At 42.4% G+C, this 19,673-nt stretch overlaps 1 protein-coding gene across 3 annotated transcripts in view; it reads right to left on the bottom strand.

The window, feature by feature from the left end:
• LRRC36 (leucine rich repeat containing 36) overlaps positions 1-19,673 on the bottom strand; it is a 287,868-nt gene that overhangs the window by 23,578 nt on the left and 244,617 nt on the right. For all 3 annotated transcript variants that reach the window (XM_029608785.1, XM_029608787.1, XM_029608786.1), the window contains 2 exons: positions 6,054-6,180; positions 275-389 (listed from right to left, as the gene is read on the bottom strand). In XM_029608785.1, coding sequence (XP_029464645.1) covers positions 275-389; positions 6,054-6,180 — 242 coding nt within the window. The remainder of the gene's footprint in view (positions 1-274; positions 390-6,053; positions 6,181-19,673) is intronic.

Genomic DNA, 19,673 nt, shown 5'->3' with positions numbered 1-19,673 from the left:
TGTAGATTACAGCACTATCAGTCAATGTCCTGATGAAATGTGTTGGTCATATTGCTTCTTACTTTGGCTTCTATCTGTAGTTATTTGCTATGTAACTATGATAACATTTCAAAACATATTAGCAGAAATTTTGTGAAACAAATTACTTTTGGGGATTCATACCCAGTGTTTCATTTAGCGAGATTGCTTGTTTAACTTATGGTATAAATACTTCAAAAAAGAAATATACCTGTTGATATGCAAATGATTATTACATAGAGGTTTGTGTACCTACCTTTGACTGTCTTGTAAAAGGCTCATGGTATCCTGTAATCTCTTGTATTGTTTCAATTGTTGAGTTAAGTATTCGACCTGAAGATGCAACTGCTCATTCTTATGCCTCAGGTCATCTACAAAGAAATACAGGAATAGTGAATGTTACAGTTTGTCAGCAGAGAACAGGAATGTGAAATGTTGCAGTTTATGCAGAAGAAGAGTCATGGAGAGTGTTATTGGTATCTGTGGATAAGGGCAGGAACAGTTAATGCTGACATTGACCTGTAGGTAAGAATAGAAATAAGAGAAACTAGAGCTCTAGTATAGAAAAAGACAAGAATGCATGGAGTTACAGCTTATCTATGGAATAGAACAGATATAGGGATGCTACAGTTCATAAATAAAGATGATTAACAATGGGAATTGGTCCAGATAACTCTGGACATGGAAAAGCATGGGAAGGGCTATTTTCAAAAGTGATTTAACCAGGAATAAGAGATTTTTGGAAATTACTATCCTCTACACAGCTAATAGTATGCGCATTATGGAACAATGCACGTAGCTTTACTTGCATTGTGTGAAGGAATTTCCAGAGGTGGGATCAGAGGAGGTAACAATGCAAGTAGTTTGAGGATGCAGTATATCTGCATATCTTTCCCAGCTGCTTCCATGGCCGACTTTGGAAGTCACTACAACCCAGCTTGGGATCCTTAGTCAGCCGGCCAGGTATTGGGGAAGTTGCAGTGCATCTGTATACTTTTCCTAGCTGCTCTGGTGGTCATCTTTGGAAGTTACTATAAACCATCTTGCGCCTGGGCTGCTGCTACCCCACACTCTTTGAACAGACAGCCAGGGACTGGGGTGGCTGCAATATATCTGCATACTTTTCCTCAATGCCTGGGTGCTCTCCAGAGGACACTACAACCCACTTTGGCTTCCACCAGATGGCTAGAAGGCAAGCACCATAGCAGTTTCTTTAGGAAATTAAAAAGTCATGGGATAGGAGGTAGTATTCTAGATGGATTGGTAAAAGTTAGGAAATGGAGAGTAAGACTAAATGTTCAGTTTTCCAAATGAAGAAAGATCAATAGTGGAGTGCCCTCTAGGACCTGTGCTGTTTAAAATTGTGATGAAGTGGGAGCTTCACACATTTTGAAGCAGCTTAGAGAGACGAGACAGTTAGAGGCGCCAGAAGGCAGAGAAAGTTCTGAAGGAAGGTCAAGGGAGAACACTGCTTCAAAGGGGAAAGAAAAAGTAAACCAGTTGGCTAGGGAACTGGAAATCCAGAAGGAACAGGAAACACAAGACTACTGGGAAATGTAGTTCTGAAATCCTTGGCAGAGAATGAATTAGAACTTAGCCAGCAGCTAGGGAAAGGTGTGATGTTAATTGGAGAGACAGCTGAGCTGATTAGAAAGGCTGGCACATTGAATCAGTGTGGTTTTAAGCCAGGGAACACTGTGTTTCAGGTAGACAGGGAAATAGGGAGCCAGGAAGGAGAGCTTACCTAGACCCAGATGCATAGATGCCGCGAGCCATCGGTTAGGGATCTGAAATCTGCAACAAGTACAGTTTCGAAGTAGGCTCTGTATGGTCCTAGGAAACTGGGCTAGCCTACAATTATCCACCAAAGTATCTTAGTGGGGAAGTCCTAATTTGTCAAGAAAGGGACAGAAAGTTACATGTATGAAGTGAACATTGGTGTCTGGAATAAAATAAAGCTGTGTTTACTGCAAGTGGCTGGTTCTGAGCAGTGTTTTCCAGAAAAATGTTAGCGGGATGTATAGGCAGTGACCTGTAACAAACATATTCATAAATGATCTGGAAAAGAGAACAATGATTGAGGTAATCAAATTTGCAGATGACACAAAATTATCCAAAGTCGTTAAAACCACAGAAGATTTTGAAGAATTGCAGAAGGAACTTGAGAGATTAGGAGATTGGGTATCTAAGAGGCAGATGAAATTTAATGTGAACAAGTGCAAAATGATGCACATAAGGAAAAATACTTCCAACTATAGGTACACAATGCTGGATTTCTGATTAGGATTCACCACCCAGGAAAAGGACATCAGAGTCAGTGTGGACAACCAATTGAAATCCTCAGCTCAGTGTGCAGTGGTAGCAAAAAAAAGTCCCCAGAAAACCAAATAGAATGTTAGGAATTATTTGGAAAGGAATAGAGAATAAAATTGCGTGTATCATATGACTCGTGTATTGATTCATGATTCACCACACCTTGAGTAATGTGTGAAATTCTGGTTACTCCATCTGAAAAGAAGATATAACAGAACTAGAAAAGATGCAGAGGAGGATGACAAAAATGATTAAGGGATTTGAATATTCATTTCTTTTGTTGTTGTGTTTTGTTTAATTGGATTGTGCTGAGGAGAGTGGTTTGGAGGGTGGGGAGGGGGTACTAATTTGAAAACTTTGGAACCAAATTATGTATTTTGTTTGTTCTACTTCAGAATGAAATTGGTTTTGAGTTTCATTCAGATTGGATATGTTTGAAACTGTTGGTTCAATAAAATTTGATTTAAAAAATGATAAAGGGGAAGAAATGGCTCCTTTATGAAGAAAGGCTAACATGTTAGGGGCTCTTCAGCTTGGAAAATAACTGAGAGAGGAGATGATAGTAGGGTGGCATGAGTAAATAATACTAAAAGGAGGAGACACTAAATGAAACGAACTAGCAGATTTAAAACAAATCATAGAAAGTATTTCTTCACTCAGCGGACAGTCATCAAGCTGTGGAATATGTTGCCAGAAGACTTGGTCAAGGTAGCTAATATAGCGAGGTTTATAAAAGATTTGGACAAGTTCCTAAAGGGAAAGTCCATTAACGATTATTAACCAGGCAGCTTTGGAAAGCCATTGCTTATATCTGGCAGTAAGCAACAAGAAATAGATTTATTTTTTGGGATCTGTTCGGTATTTGTGACCCAAACTGGCTACTGTTGAGACAGGATACCGAGCTCAATGGACCTGGGTCTGACCCAGCATTGCATATCTTATGTTCTCATTACCTCAAATCAGTAGACGTTTTCCCCTTTCTTGTTTCTTATATTTCCACTACACCTACTCTTCCTGATGCCACTCTTCTCCAATCTTATTCTCTGTTGCAAGTTACTAGTAACATTAAGTCCACTGTACCTGTTTTCTATATTCTTCTCCTCATCAGACATTCTGTCTTCAGCCCTGTTCTCTGCTTTTGATATTCAAAGTTTTCTTTCTCTTATCCAGCCATTTCCTCTCTCTCTGAGAACATAACATCCTCATCATTGTTGTCATACCTCCACCTCTTTTCTCTGTATTCTCCTGCTCCTCCTCTTCCTCTCGGCTGGGGATATCAATCCCATTCCTGACCCTCCAAGGCAACTCTCATCCCAACTGTGCATGTCGAACCATTACTCCTCCAATCTTCTCTCTAGGCCTTCCCTGTATACTCCCTTTCTGATATTCTCTGCTCTATTTCCAAATGTTTGCCTACATTCATGAACACTTTAACTTTCATACACTTCATCTTCTCACTCTGACTGAGAACTGGTTGTTCCCTGAAGACTGCTTCAGTTAAAGCTCTCTGTTATGGTGGTTATCTTTTGTCACATATACTTTGCATGATAGGCTGTGGTGGTGATCTTGGGCTGCTGCTCTCTCCCTCCTGTAGGTTTCAATCCCTTCCTCCACCTCAATATCACTCCTTTTTTCATCTGAGGCTCAATCATCCATTTATTCACTTCACTACCTCTTTGGTTAGCAGTCATTTATCAACTCCCTGATAAATATCCCTCCTCCCTTTTCAGTGACTTCAGCTCCTGGCTTTCTTTCTTCATGGAATCATCATCCCCTTCCTTCATTTTTGGGGACTTTAACCTCCAGGCTGATGACTCTTCTGACTCTTAAGCCTCAAAGATCCTTGCCCTAACCTCCTCATTTGACCTCTAACTCTGCTCTACTGCCTTTACTCACTAGACTGGTGATTAGCCTTTCTTCCAACTACTCTCTCTCAGACACCTCCACCTCACACAGATTATCATCTGATAAAATACACACTTAACCACCCTCCCTCACAGACTCATCCAGTCACTACCAATATCTTCAGGCTATTGACCCTTGCATTCTCTCCATTACTTCTCATTTTTGCTTTATTCCACAATCTGAGTCAGTTGATAAGGCAATTTCTTCTTACAAAACAAAAAGGATTGGAAGTGAGGTAAACCTCAATGGATTTTCAAAAAAGTGAGTTTGTAAGGAATTAGCTAAAATTGTTAGATAAAATGATGGGGTTGGACTGGATACATCTGAGGGTATTAAGAGAAAGAGAGTTTTGGCAGATCTACTAGTTGACTTTTTCGATGCTTTGTTAGAGTTGGGAATAGTTCTGCAGGACTGGAGACAGATGGATATGGTTCCTATTCACAAAAGTGCAAATAAGGAGGATGCTAGAACTACAGGCCAATTAATCTGACCTCTGTGGTAAGCAAATTAATAGAATTGTTGCTATAACTGAGTATAAGGCAGTTTCTGGAATCCAATGGGTTACAAGATCTGAGAGTGCGGTTTTACCAGAGGTAGTTCTTGTCAGATGAATCAGATCAATTTTTTTGGGTGACAAGATTGTTGGATCAGAGAGAGCATAAGATGTAGTGTTCTTGGATTTTAGTAAAACCTTTGATGTGCTTCCGCCAGAGCAGCTTATAAATAAATGAGTGCCCTTGGTATGGGCCCTAAAGTGAATGACTAGGTTAGAAACTGATTGAGTGGGAGGCAACAAAGTGTAGTGGTAAAACCCCAAGGGAGTGGTACAGTGTGGGTGTGTCTGGGGTGGGGGGGGGATGAAATTATTCAAGCATGAAACGAGAGCAGGATCTAGGGAATCATATTAATCATCTCTAGATGGCCAGACAGGTAGATAAAGTGATGGCAAAAGTCAGAAAGATGCTTGGCTAAACAGAGAGAGGAATGGTCAGCAGAAAAAGAAGGTGATATTGCCCCTATATAAGTCCCTGGTAAGACCTTATTTGGAATACTGTGTACAGTTCTGGAGACCACATCTTTAAAAGGATATGAACCGGTTGGAGTTGGTCCAGAGGGTTACTAATAAAATGGTCAGTGGTCTTTTTTCTAAAGCATATAGGACAGACATAAAGATCTAAACATACATATCCTAGAGGAAAAGCAGGATAGTGGAGATATGATAGAGATATTTAAAAAACTCCAAGGTTTTCATGCACGTCATTGACCCTAGAAGGAGGCTGCAGCGGGTTCCCCGCTTGCGTAAAGTTAGGCTGACCCTCGCTATAGTTTACGAGAAGCACTACTGTATCTACCCGACATATTGCAAGAGAATGTTTTGAGGCAATTTTCAAACTATCTGCATTGGGACACAGTTTGCAGGGACTTTTAACCTTTACATTTTTCAACAGTTTAAAAAGCAAAAGTATGTGCAGGTACTTGCGACTGACATTTGTACCTGATTTGTGGGAGTATAATTTTGCTGTGAAAATGCATGCACAGAATTAAAAATGCAATCTGTGTGAATCCTCTTCCTCCTCTGATCTAACCATGCTCCCAGGAACACAATTACTTTTAGCTGCACTGAGGAAAGGCACATTTTAGACAAATTTATGTGGGCAAAACACATTATCCCTATATATATGGCTTTGAAAATTGCCATTTTTATTAGTAAAGATACAAATTAACATACTTGGAGATGCTGTTTGATATGTAGGGATGAAATGAAATTAGAAATATACTTAAAAAGACCATCTGATTAATAGAAGTTAGGAACATACCGGGAGACAGTGTTTGATTTCCAGTGATAGAAGAATTAGAAATTGCAACCGCTTCCATCTGTTGTATTTTGCAAATTAAAGAACAGTTTTCCTCTGCCAATTTTTCAAGTTTTTGCTTTAAAGATTCCTTCAAAGAAAAGCATAAAATTTCATGATTACAAAGGAATACTGATACATTGCAAATTATGTACAGCATATAATTAGGGAAGGTCCAATAAAACAAATCGGAAGGCGGTCCCACGTAGCCAACGCAAAAAACAACAAAGGGACTACCTTACACCGTGGAAGATTTTATTAGAGATGCATCTAGAGGGCATCTCTAATAAAATCTTCCACGGTGAAAGGTAGTCCCTTTGTTGTTTTCAGCATATAATTAGGGCTTCTGTTGTTAGGTTTTAATCGATAACCTTGACAAAACATCCCCAATGGTCAATACAGTGACAGTCCTGGACTGACCAGTCCTCTGGCAATCATGATACTTGAATCTGGCCACTAGGTTTCACTTTTAAGTAATGACCATGATTCCCTTCCTCCCCTTCCCTGGGGTTGTGAACACTGCCTCCACAACATCTCCAGTGGAAGCAGCATCCTCAACAGCAGTGTCACAGTAGATTCTGATATGCATTCAAACTTCACAATCTCCCATAATACATTGCTTGCAGACCTGCAACTCTAAAATTAAACAAGCCTCACATTAACCAACTCATAATAATTTTTCCTAAGTAACAGATACTTGGATAAAGTACTAGTTCAATTTAATCATGTCATGGACTTCTAGTAACTGAGAAGAACTTGAGTAGTTTAGTTACTAGTTACTAGAGCACCCCTAGTGGAGAGTGTGAGCGATGCCCCTGGCCTTTTGCCTCTCTTCCTGCCCTCAGCCCCAGCCATACAGCAGCACCCAAGCCCGCAGAGATGAAGAGGAATTCCTGCAAGACAACTGAGGTGTTGAGATAGGGAGGACCAGTATTATGCTGAATATATTCACTGTTGTAAGCCATCCGTAGCATAAAGATAGGGGCCATCTTACAAACAGTGGCATGTAGCATCAGTTATAAAGAGAATACTTAGTGCTGGTTTTCAGGGAGCTACCAGTAGTAGCCTGGGGATCCCCTCTACCAGTCAAAGTGGCAGTGACAGAAAAACCTAAGAAAAAGGGAAGCCAGTCTCCCAAGCTGATCCTCTGGCCTTGTCCTCCAGCAAAGTGACAGGCAAGCAACCTCAAGTCAGAGGTTGCTTGCCTGTCACAACCCATGGAGCGGATGGGACATTTTACCATATCACTGTCCTGTAGTAGGAGGAAGGCAGCATCATAGATGATGACAAGCTGCATTGGGGAAATAATTACCCTGGATGACCATTTCTTACAGATCATGGAGAATGTGGTATTTAAGCAGCTGTTGCACCTTAGCTCCTAATTACAAAGTGTCACCTAGAAAACAGATAGGTTATCCCTGTTCTGTACATTCACTGCCATACTTGCATGCAGGTGCAGCTGGACCATCCAGAATGCTATACATACCTATCTTTCCCTGAAAGCACACTAACAGCAGCTGACCAAGGCAGGTGCAGGCAACTGCTCTAGTGGGGGAGAGGTGGAAGAGTGCAGGTGGGCTGTGCTGCACATTCAAGTGAAGTATATCAGCTACACCTCTGTGAATATCTTGGAGGAATAAGGAAGATGATGGAGGGGTGACAATTAGAGTGGAACAACAGGACTTGTTGCTGGTCTTTTCATGACAGTGATACAAAGATGAAAAGGCAGTGGAATATGGGGACTATGAGAGGATCCATTGCTTTACACCCTTGCTGCACATGGCAGAAAAGATTGCCCTGGGGACCAAGGAGTATCACAGCAGCTTAGTTCTGAAAGAACTGATGAAGAGGTGCAGGAAAATAGTAGGATATTTTCACCAGAGCATGAAGGTGGGCAGCAGCTCTGTGAGAAACAGGAAGCAATGGGGGGGATTTCTCTGTGCCAGTTCATTCAGGATGCAAGCACCAAATGAAATTCCACTTATCTAATGCTGCAGAGGTTAGTTAAGCAAGAGACAGCCCTTCATGATTTGGCTCTGGAAATGGAGATAGGTGTTGATGTTCCCTGGGGCATCGTGTCTGGCTATGTATGACAGCTGATCAGAGTCTTGAAGCCCTTCATAAATGCCATGGAGGATCTCAGTTTCTTAAAAGCCACCCAGGGTGAAGTCATCTCCATAGTTAACATCTCGAAGAATAAGTTAGAGGGTTTCCAATAGGAACAGGTACTGGCACTAGAGGTGTTGCTGATTGTGGACTCCTTGCAGCAGCAGGAGCAAGATAGGCTGAAACCCCTCAATCAAAAGGGTTCTTATATGCTAGTTACACTGTGCTAGTCACACTGTGTGTGACCCTTGGGAGAAAGGGAGTATCGACCGCTGGTCCAATAATATACTTTACTGGAAGGAGATATTGTTGGCTAAGTTGCAGGAATGGGAAGCCATTGGCAGAGGGACAGTGGGGATGCAGCAGAAGAAAGAGTTGGCATCCCATATAGTAATACTAGTAGGAGCTGCACGCTATCAACTACCACTTTCTTTGCTACCTTTATCCACCATAAAGTCGTGCCAGCACAAATATCAGTCACATGCTGTCTTGCTGAGCCCAGAGAAAAGGCCACATATCCATTGGAAAACTGGATGCACCAGGCACCAAAGTTAGTGGAAAAGTTTATCTTTCTTAAAATATACTTCTCTAGGTAGAGTGTCAAGGAATTCCTATGTGAGTAGCAGGAGCACTGAGGGTACAGCTGCAGAGAACCAATGCCCACAGAATGGGCCATCAACAGCATGGGTCTCTCTTATTGCTGCTGCTGCTGCACTACCCTGCCTCTCTCCTGATTCAGCGCCTTGCTGTTTTGTTGTATCACTATTGAGTCCTGGCCTGGTCCTCCCATGCTGCTCCTCTCTTGATTATACTGGGGATCTTTGTCCAAAAAACCTAAAAGAAACAAAACAAATAAAAATCTCCTCTCACCCCACCTCTTTTCTGGTTTAGCACCTTGCTGTCTTATTCTGCCACTGTTACTGTTCTTGGCCCTATCATATTGCCTTGGACAAGTCCTGCTACTGCTGGTGGTGGATCCTCTGGGGGAGCCTCCTAACTGGCTAGCGGAATAGCAGGTGGAGGAACAATCCAGAGTGCTGGCAGTCCTGCTGCAAATGCAGGGGAAGGCAGCATCCAGAGGGCTGATGGTTGCCATGGAGTATTCGATACAGACTGTAGTTGGCAGGGTGGCATCTGCTGCAGCATTTGCCTCCAGACAGCGATCATGCCCTGGAGTTCTTGCTGCAGCACTCTGCCAAGATCCTGTACCTCCTCACAGACACCCAGCATTTCCTCATGCACCACTTCGTTCAGGCCCTGGATGTCCTGTCTTAGGCCCATGATCTGGTCTGCCATTCATTTAATTGCAGCATATGGCACTCCGCTGGAGTGCAAGGCACCTCATCTTCTCTACCAGAGAGGCTGTCCTTTTCAAAGTGCCTGGCCTTCCCTTCATCTCCAGCATGCCACAATACATCAGGAGTTGGTGGCCCTCAGCTTCTTCTCCTCCTCCTCCAACAAAGCCTAGCAGCATTCGGCATCTGTTGGCACTTCCCTCTCATTGTCCTCTCTGTCAGCCATGGTCTTTGCTGACTCCTCCTTTTCCTCCACACTGTCTTCCTCCGGGCTTTCTGGCAGTACTTGTGCATGTCATTCTGGGCCACCGCTTCTGGAACCATCAGATTCTTGGCCAGTCTCTTCCCCTGCGAAAAGTGTATACACTGTCACTATGCACTCTATCTTAGAAGTTCTCTTTTTTACTACTATACTTTCTTTATAGACATGGAGAACAGCTAAAAAATCTAAATTCTACAGTTTCATACTACTCATTAACTTCTAAACCTGAATTCTCATGGGTGGCAATGCTTATATTATACATTATTTTTCACCTAAACTTGGTGTGGCTATTGACAGCTGGCCCTATCTGCATTTAGCACCATTGAATATTTCAACAAAATATATATGGTTATATACATTATTATGATATACAAACTCTATGAATGCATTTCTTATAAACGCAGCTCACCTTGCTGGCCTTGAGGATGTGAGGTGTCCAACTTTTCCACACCTCTCACAGTAGCCTTTGAAATGGTGCTGAGGACCATCTGTTCTACTTGGGTGAAATAAATTTGGCTTGCAGGCCTCTTTTCCCCCATCCTAGCCTGTTTCTTCTTGACCTGGCATCAGAGGTTTCACCATTTGTGACTCAGGTCTTGCAAACTCCTATTGTTGTTGAAGTCCACATTGAGTTTTCTTCTAGGTCTGCTCTTTCTGGTAGGATCCCACTCTCCATAACTCCTTCCCCTATAAGATGTGCTGAACCTTCATTATCTCCTTCACCAGAAGAAACTAGGGACCAAACTATTTACCTAATTTAAAAGGGCCCAGGAACTTTAGAAGTGAAGGTTCTGATAGGCTTAGGGGACTGGTGGCTGAGGTGATTGCCGCATGCTCATCAGCTCAAGAGATGCTGTATAGCTCTCTTGAGCCTGGGTGAGCCACTTAGCCATCTCCACCAGGCTCCTGAAGTCAGCCTACCACCTGGATGTCTTCCCTCATTCTCTCTACAGCCATTCCTATGGTAGCTAGAGTATGGGGCTCCAGCCACAGATCCTGCCTCTGCAGCCAATAGATGCTGTAGTGATTCTAGGTGAGGGACTCCAGCTATCTGCCTGCCTCCTTTGCCCAGCAATGGATGGGCAGCATCAAGTGGCTGCTGTGCCACTGCAGGGTCCAAATGTGGTGGTGGTGATGGTGATGGCTGGTGCTCCCTTGTGGTGGGCACAGCTGTTTCTCCAGCTGGAAGGGTTGGGGGCTCAAGGGCTTCTTCCTCCTCTTCGCAGCCGGTACTAGCTGCGAAGAGAAATAAAAGTGTATGTCAGTCCATCAGCTGGTGTGATACAGTTAGAGAGCATAGCATTTATGGGAGAGTTAGAGGCAATGGATAGTGATTATTTCTGTTCTAGGTAGCTGCCAGGCCAAATGAAGGTTCCAAGAAATAAATTGACTTCTTTACAGTATCCTTTACTGCATGCAGGAAAGTAGTGATAAGGCCTCAGAGGCTGGCCCAATGACTAAGAGGTATATGTAGGAGTATGGCTAGGATCCCAATCCATCAACATCCATGATACAGGCACAAGGCAATGGGTCCTTTAAGGAAGAGAGGCAGTGACATATCTTGTAAGCATATTAGGAGTTGGTTCTAACATTCTACTTACTTCTAATATTGTCCTGATACTCCATTAAATATAGTGCTTCATGACAGGGAAGACCAGGATCAATGGGTATATGCAGTTGGATGTCTATGTACAAGAAGGATGCTAGATGCTCATGGCAGAGACAGGGTCTTGTTGAGCAGCAGGGCAATAGTGGATTGTGTGATGGAAGCAGGAAATAGACAGAGCATGTTTATTTATTATTTATTTATTTAACAGTTTTATATACCGCAGTTCAGGTAACAGTGTTACTAATCACTTCGGTTCACATTTCAACAATTACAATGACAATATAAAAAAGAATAATTTATAATGTCTTACAGAGAACAGGGTGAATGCAACTTGGATAAAAACTTATAATGAACAGGGAGAATACAGTTATATACATAAAACTTATAATGAACATGGAGAATACAATTATATACAAATAGCTTGGGGGAACAGTATGTGGGTCGCTGGAACTGTCACATTCAATGTGAGATATCTAATACTAATGGAATGTTGGTGTTGGAGGGATGTTGTGGAAGTTGACTTCTCTGTGATGGGCATTTAGTAAACTTACCTTGGGCCACCTCCAGCTTGGGTGCAGCTGGTCGAACCACTCCCCCTCCTTGCGGTGCAGCTCTCTGGCCTTCTTCTATAGGTCAATATATATAGAGGAGAAGTAGGAATAAAATGCTATTAGTTCATTGTAACTAGTTGTGTTCCCTTATAGTTGCAAGGTTGTTTCATTAAAAAAAACAACCTTTTTGCCTGTTTTATGGGATCAATGTGGTCCCTTTATGCACTATATGTGCTGTAAGGCTTTGGCTGTACTTACCTCCCACCCACCGCCCTATCTAGCACTCCAATCATCCCCACCATTCCTCCAAGTCGCTACCTCCCCACCTCCATCCCCTCTGGCCCACCCACTGCCATCCTCACTACCCAACCCACATCCACTCCAACCTCCCACCCCTTGAACCACACTACCCCAAATCCCATTCTCCATATTTTCCACTTGGTATTTACCTTGCGGGAATAGGAAGCTCCATGATTAAAAGTTGCCTGGAGGCTGCACCAGGCTTGGCGCAGCACTCTGTTGTTCCATCTGACCACCCATATGGGAATCAGTTCTTCCTCATTCTCCACCATCATGGACGCCAGCCTTGGCATGACACTGGTGGTGAAATTAGGCTGACTTGCTGGGGGAGCTATCTTGGAATGAGCCTACCCCAGCAAAACCGGAAGTGCATGTGCGTGCATGTAAAAACATATGCACATACAAGTTCCCGGGTATGTACGAATTTTCAAAGTATGTGCATATTTGTTTTTCAAAATTAAAAAGTATGCGTCTACTTTTGGGGGTCATTTATATGTATGTTTTAGAAGCTGTGCAGATGCCCACGTAGATTCTAAGATATAATAGTAAATCTGCACAGACCCATATATGTGCGTCACGGTGGATTTAGGCATGGGCAACATAGGCACATGTGTAGGGTGCAAAATTTTGAAGGTATCTACAAACGTATTTATTTATTTAAAAATTCTAATATACCGCCTAAACAATTTATAGTGGATCTAAGTGGTTTACAAATAATCAAAAGAACATACATAACAGTTAAAACATAATTATAGACAATGTTGACAAAACTTAAAAAAAACTTGATCAATAAGGGATAAAATAATTGTAAACATTAAAAAAAAAGTTAGTGCTAAGAAACTTTAGGTATGCTGTATGCAAGAGTGCAAAGGTGAATCTAGAGAGCTCTTTTGAAATCTTTGGAATTAGGAATAAGGCGGATATGGTCAGGGAGAGAGTTCCATAATATCGGACCAGCTATTGAAAAAGCATGCTTACGAGTTAGGTCTAATCTGGCTGTTTTTATTGTAGGGACCTCGAGAATACATTTATCCATTGATCTTAGTTGGCGAGGTGGTTGGTAGAGTCTTAGGATAGAGTAGAACCAAATGGTTGATGGATTGTAGATTAGGTTGTGGATGACAGAAAGCACCTTGTTTTGAATATGGCATTGTAATGGAAGCCAATGAAGGTATTGAAGAACTGGAGTGATGTGTTCTTTGCGTGAGGTGTTTGTAATTGTACGTGCAGCTGAGTTTTGAATAAGTTGAAGAGGGTGAATAGAAGATGCTAGAAGACTCATGTATGAAGCAATGCAATAATCCAGACCTGACAGGATTAATGCTTGCACAACTGAACGGAAGTCGGATGGAAAAAGAAGATGTTTTAACTTTTTGAGTAATTGTAGTTTGAAGAATGATTTTTTAACTAAAGCAGAAATATTGAAAGACATTGATAAACTGGAATCAATCAGTACACCTAAATTTCCTGCAGCAATTTGATTTCTGGAGGCAACACCTCCTGTTTCTGGTCCTCTGCTTATGGGCTCCATATTCTTAAATCCGGCCCTGCTGTGCGTATATGGGGTTGTGCGGAGTTGTTTGAAAGTTATCCTCATGTCTTGGGGTTTTTATGCCACTGTGCTGTTTGCCATTCCCCTTACTTTATGCCAGGGGTGGCCAACTCCAGTCCTCGAGAGCCACAAACAGGTCAGGTTTTCAAGATATCCACAATGAATATGGATGAAATAGTTTGCATGCACTGCCACTATTGTATTAAAATCCATCTCATGCATATTCATTATGGCCTGTTTGTGGCTTTCGAGGATTGGAGCTGGCCACCTCTGCTCTATGCATTGGGGTTTTGATGCCACGCTTATCACTCCATGCCTTGGGATTTTGATGTCATTGTCCCCTTACTGTGCCTTGGGGTCTTCACGTCACTACTGTGGATGCTTCATGCTCATCTTTAGGTGCCTTGTGATGCTCATATCACTATTGTTGATGCACTCTGTCCCTCTTTTGGTGCCTCAAGGTGTTCATGCCTCTGTTTGAGGCTACACTGACCCACTCTTTGGGGTGTTGATATTCTTCTTGCTGCCTTGCTCTGCGCCTATGGTTTATACTTTTAAACACTAGTATTCCTGCTGCTTCGAAACTCTCTCGCTGCTGTTGGGTTATGGATGCTTCTGCCTCTGCTCCTTCTGACTTCAAAGTTCTTTTCAAGTGCCTTTCTAGAATTGACTGATTATTGGTCTTGCTATGGCAATCACATGCTGTACATACTTGTTGCACCTCTCATAGTTCCTTGGGGGTGTTTATGTTACTGCTAGTGCTGTTTTATCTCCTCTTTTGGCGATTGGAGACTTTATGTTACTGTTGTTGGTGCCATTTGTCCCTCTTTTAGAAACCTGGAGTTCTTTTAGAGATGTATGTTCTTGCCACACTGCATGCTGCTTTGCTCCTCTCATGATGCCGTGGGATGTAGATGCCTCTCTTTGGGCTATTTTATCCTGTCACGGTGGTTTGGGCTATTCATAACACTCTGTGTGCTCTTCCCTCTGCTGCTAATGTCTGCCTGCAAGTTTGAAAAGAAAATGCTAATTTTGGAGCCCAAAATAGGATACATTGCTTCCCCCATTTAATTTTATGGGAAAAGAATGAATGTCACAAATAAACACTTTTTTTTTTTTATTTGAAATGATCAAAACAAACTATGGAGCAAACAAACCAAATTAATGAATTGAACCAAAAATATATTCTGCATGCATCCCTATTTTTTAGGATTTAGTTCTGAATGTTTTTTGCTTCAGTAAGAGAACAGTGTGCTCAGAAATGAAGATTGGACCTTATTTGCTAGTTCTGGATGGGTTATGGTCTAGCATGGGGACAGGGTGCTTAGAAAGGTAGATGAGGCTTATGTTGTTTTAAATTATGGTAAGGGGCTTTTGTTTTCAGTTTTTATTCTAGTTTACTCAGGAATTTATCCGTGTTTATTACAAGAACAAAAACAAGAGAAATAAATGGAAAAATTACTTGTCATTTTTCCAGGTAAATATAATTTTTGTTTTTATAATAAACACTGCTAAATCCCTGGGAAAAAGTAAAATAAAATGAAAATGAAGGTCTCTGATTATTGTGTATATTTTTTGGTTAATCATGTGTGTTTTTTAAAATTTTTCTCAATAATCCTTCTGCATTGTCACCGATGAGAATGTTGAAAAGACAACCTATTGTTGATAAGATTGTCACCCTTTCAGATGCCAGTTCTAATTATACATCTTGCATTAGCCCTTTCTAACTCATTAGGTCAGTGTGAGATGGAAGAAGTTGTTGTCAAAGGCTGGAAGGAGGAGAGGCCAGTACAGGGTGTGGGAAAATGGAGAGAACAAATGTCATGTGGTGTAGGGCCTAGAGTACAACAGCTTAGTATGAAGCAGGTGGCAGAATTATAAACACATGAAGAGAATTGGGAGAGATGGCAAGGCACCAGACAGGGGAGGCAACCTTCCCTCTCTTGCACATCTCCATGCTTTTGATTCTTCTCCTTTCTTATTCACCATCAAACACCTTTCAAGGATGGGGTAATATGTAAGGAAGGTCCCTTCTCCCAACACCCAAATCCACTCAGTAAAAACAATGATTTACAAAACAAAACATTTGTAATAACAAATCATCTCTCACCACCGTTGCAAATGTTATACACAGCACAAAAGGCAACAGTAAAACAGCTATGGTAGAATATGCATAAGACAACATAGCATAAATATAATTTTGTTATGCAACAGAAGACAGTATGCAAGGAACACACATGGGATTTGCCAACTGCCAACAAACAGAAAGTGCAAAAGCGAAAGTCCTCAGCAGTGAAGCTTCATGGAGCACTCTCATGCTCTGTGGGCTTGTCAGCTACAGATGCAGTAAGTAGCCTCTTGCCTTCATTGAAAAGATGTCCAGCTCCAGACCTCCCTGTAATAGTTAGGCTCATGGGGTAATGTCTCCAAATAGGCTGATTTTGTGCATACCTTGACATAAATAAACATCACTCATAAATCAGCATATGCTGAGTATGATTTCAGTCTCTCAGATTTACTGCTAATGCCCTTCTTAATACTTGCATTTTGCCAAAGATAGCTTCATTCTTGAGTTCATAAGGTGTTATATGCATAGGCAATATGTCTAACTGTGCTTGGAAGTTCATTGTAATGTGGCCAGTGGCACCCAGTACAATTGGGACTATTTCTGTATCTTTTTGCCACATTTTATTGGTTTCTGATAGCATCATTTAGGGGTAGATTTTATAAAAGTACGCCCGCGCAAACAAAAGTACGCCGGATTTTAATAGATACGCGCGTATCCTTTAAAATCCGGGACCGGCGCGCATGCAAGGCTGCCCAAAATTGGCAGCCTGCGCGCGCCGAGCCGCGCAGCCTGCCTCCATTCCCTCCACCCCCCACCCCTTACTCTCTCTTCCCTTACCTAACCCACCCCCCCAGCCCTATCTAAACCCTCCCCTACCTTTGTTTTAAAAGTAACGCAATTCTCCAGCCCGGGAGCTGTTTCGGAGGCCTCGGCCATGCCCCCAAAATGCTCCCGGGCTGGAACCACGCCAGCGGCCTCATCCCCGAATGATGCGCCGCCGCAACACGCCCACAACCCGCGTCCCGGGGCTTGCGCGTGCCGCCAAGCCTTTGCAGGATAGGCTCGGCGTACGCGGCGGGGGTTTGGGGTAGGTTTTCGGGGGTTACACGCGTAACCTACGCTCGTAACCCTTTGAAAATCTACCCCTCAATATCTGAGGATCTTCTCTCTCTCCATTTGATCTACAGAATAGTTTCTTCTTACTGACATTTTTATCAGAAATTTTGTTCTTGTGCTTTTCTCCATTACCACAATAACCAATTTTTTGTATCAGGCTTTTTATCTGTTAGAATAGGAATGTCCCAAGTGTTCACAACTTCTTCATTTCTACAATTCACTCAGGATTGTGATCCTAGTGCTTTTCTGGTACACAGATGTATAATGTTTACACAATTTCCAGTGGATGAGCTGTGCCACATTATTATGCCTTTCTGTACACAGACCTTCTTGATATCCAGCAATGAGGCATTTTCAGTTCTGTTTTACAGAATCTGCATTTATTTGTTTATTATTATTTTCTATGCTGGCTGTGAATCCTCTTGTACATAATTCACAAACCTATTGTTGCGGGTGGCTGGCCTGGACGGAGGGAACACCATTCCAGGGAGTGCCACGAGACAGCAGATCAGGACTAGGGCTAGTCTTCACCTAGTCAGCCCACTTCCCCACAGGTTGAGCCCTTGGGATCTGGGGGCCAGTAGAGCTTGGCTGTGGTACCGGTACATCTTGGTGAGTGTTGGCAAGGGCAGGAGTTGATACTGGAACTGCATCTTGAATGCAGGCAAAGACTGGAACTGAGGCTTGAGTGCAGTCAAGGACTAGGAACTGAGGCTTGAGTTCAGGCAAGGACTAGGCACTGAGGCTTGAGTGCAGGCAAGGATTGGAACTGAGGCTTGAGTGCAGGCAAGGACTAGGAACTGAGGGTGTAGTGCAGGCAAGGACTAGGAACTGAGGGTGTAGTGCAAGCAAAGACTGGAACTAAGGCTTGAGTGCAGGCAAGACAGGACGAGGACATGACTGACAAGGACAGGACACACAAAAAAGGAATACTGAACATAAAGGCCCAAAAGCACACTGGGTTAAGGAGGCTTAGTTAGGTTGTAGAGCAGGGAAAGCCTAGACAGGCCACAGAGCTAGAAAAGGCCTAGGTAGGCCACAAGGCAAGGCAAGGAGCAATGAGGCTGGATGACCATAAGGCAAGGCCAGGAGTGAGATGGCCAGATGGCCACAAAGCAAGGCAAGATGGCCATAAGGCAAGGCAAGGCAAAGCAAGGGTTCAGGGCAAGGAGCCAAGGCAGACTGGATGTGAAGACATCGAAGCACGGTTATGTAGGGCTGAGGCTTGGGTGTGGTGCAGGTAAGGAGAAAGAGCTTGGCAAGGCTGGAGACAAGGTTCACCGAGGACCTTGTCTCCAGCCTTGCCAAGGTTGCACCACAGGTTGAGTTGGATAAGCTGTGAGGAACAGATATGGATAGCACAGAATAGATGTTCAAGGAGACCTCTGCTGGTGGGGAGGCATCAGTTAGGGTACAATGAGACTAGTTAGCAGATGAAATCATAATACTTATGCTGCATCTATCAATCTCTCATCTTCCGGTCTAAGCTCATCTTTCCTTAACCATTCCTGAGTGCAATTTTGATCCACATGGGGTTTCTGAAGCAAGCCTCTCTATTTTCCAAAATATATTTAGGCTTTTGCTAATTGTATTTCTTGCTTGCTGGTTAGATTCTTTAAAGAGCTTTTTCTCTTGCTTTGCAAATTCCATTAACTCTTTCCTATCAGGTGCAGGTAAATTCTCACTCATTCCTTCCATTTGTCAAAATGATCGTCTGAGCATAAGGATGGAGACTAATTTTGGTGGTTTGCTTTTGTATTTCAGCACTTTCTTAGTATTAGAATCTGTTGATTCTGTTAGGTATGTTTGAAGGCCTGCCATAAAAGTTTTATATGCATGATCTATTTGTATAAGGCCTAAACTACCTTCAGTTCTTGGAATGTACAATCTTGGCATATATTGAATATCATCCTGATGCCATCTGAGCAGCTTTTTATTACTCTTGAACTGTTCCACTAAATGACAATCACAAGGTCCTGTGAGGTGTTGGCATTGTGAACTCAAGAGTTGCTGCTCACAGGATGTTGAAGCCCTGCTAGAGGATGAAATAGAGCTATGAGATAGCTGTTGTTATCTATCTATGCACCACTGCTGCCCATCACACTATTCATGCAATGCATTTGCACATTTCCATGGACCTTTGTAACACCATCATCTTATGGGTCTGCAGATGCAACTAGTTTTGCCCAAATTTGAGGCCTTTACTGATTGTTTTGTCCAATTGCTATTGTGGCAACTCCACTAGGCAGTGAACAAATGGAGCGTATGTGATGGTCTTGTCCTCCACAACTAGTGCCATAAAATTGTGCTCAGGTGGCAATGAAGTTAAATGTAGGGGCCTAGTGTAGGGTTCCACTGATAGCATTAATTCTGCTGTCAATTGTAGCTCAAAGCTATTTAACTCCACAAATTACCAGAAGAAATCTTCGATCTAACAACACTTTTTGTCTAAAAATTCCTCCCATTAAAGATGCTCGACTATCAACTACTAGAAACAGAGCATTCTCCATTGCTTCCCAAAAAAAATGGAACTCTCTACCGCCTTATTTAAGAACTCAATCTAACATCAAAAAGTTCAAGAAGGACCTAAAAACTCCTCTTCCATACAGTCTACATCAATGATCATCTTTAACAACAACCCTTCTACAATCAATTCAACCATTCAAACCCAAACAAGAAAAAACAGTAACTACAACTGGCATCAACCTTAAGTATTACAATTTCA

This window comes from Rhinatrema bivittatum, chromosome 7 (assembly GCF_901001135.1).
Source record: "Rhinatrema bivittatum chromosome 7, aRhiBiv1.1, whole genome shotgun sequence".
NCBI classification, from domain to species: Eukaryota; Metazoa; Chordata; class Amphibia; order Gymnophiona; family Rhinatrematidae; genus Rhinatrema; species Rhinatrema bivittatum.
The sequence above is the reverse complement of the archived record's forward strand: the minus strand, read 5'-3'. Positions and strand labels throughout refer to the sequence as shown.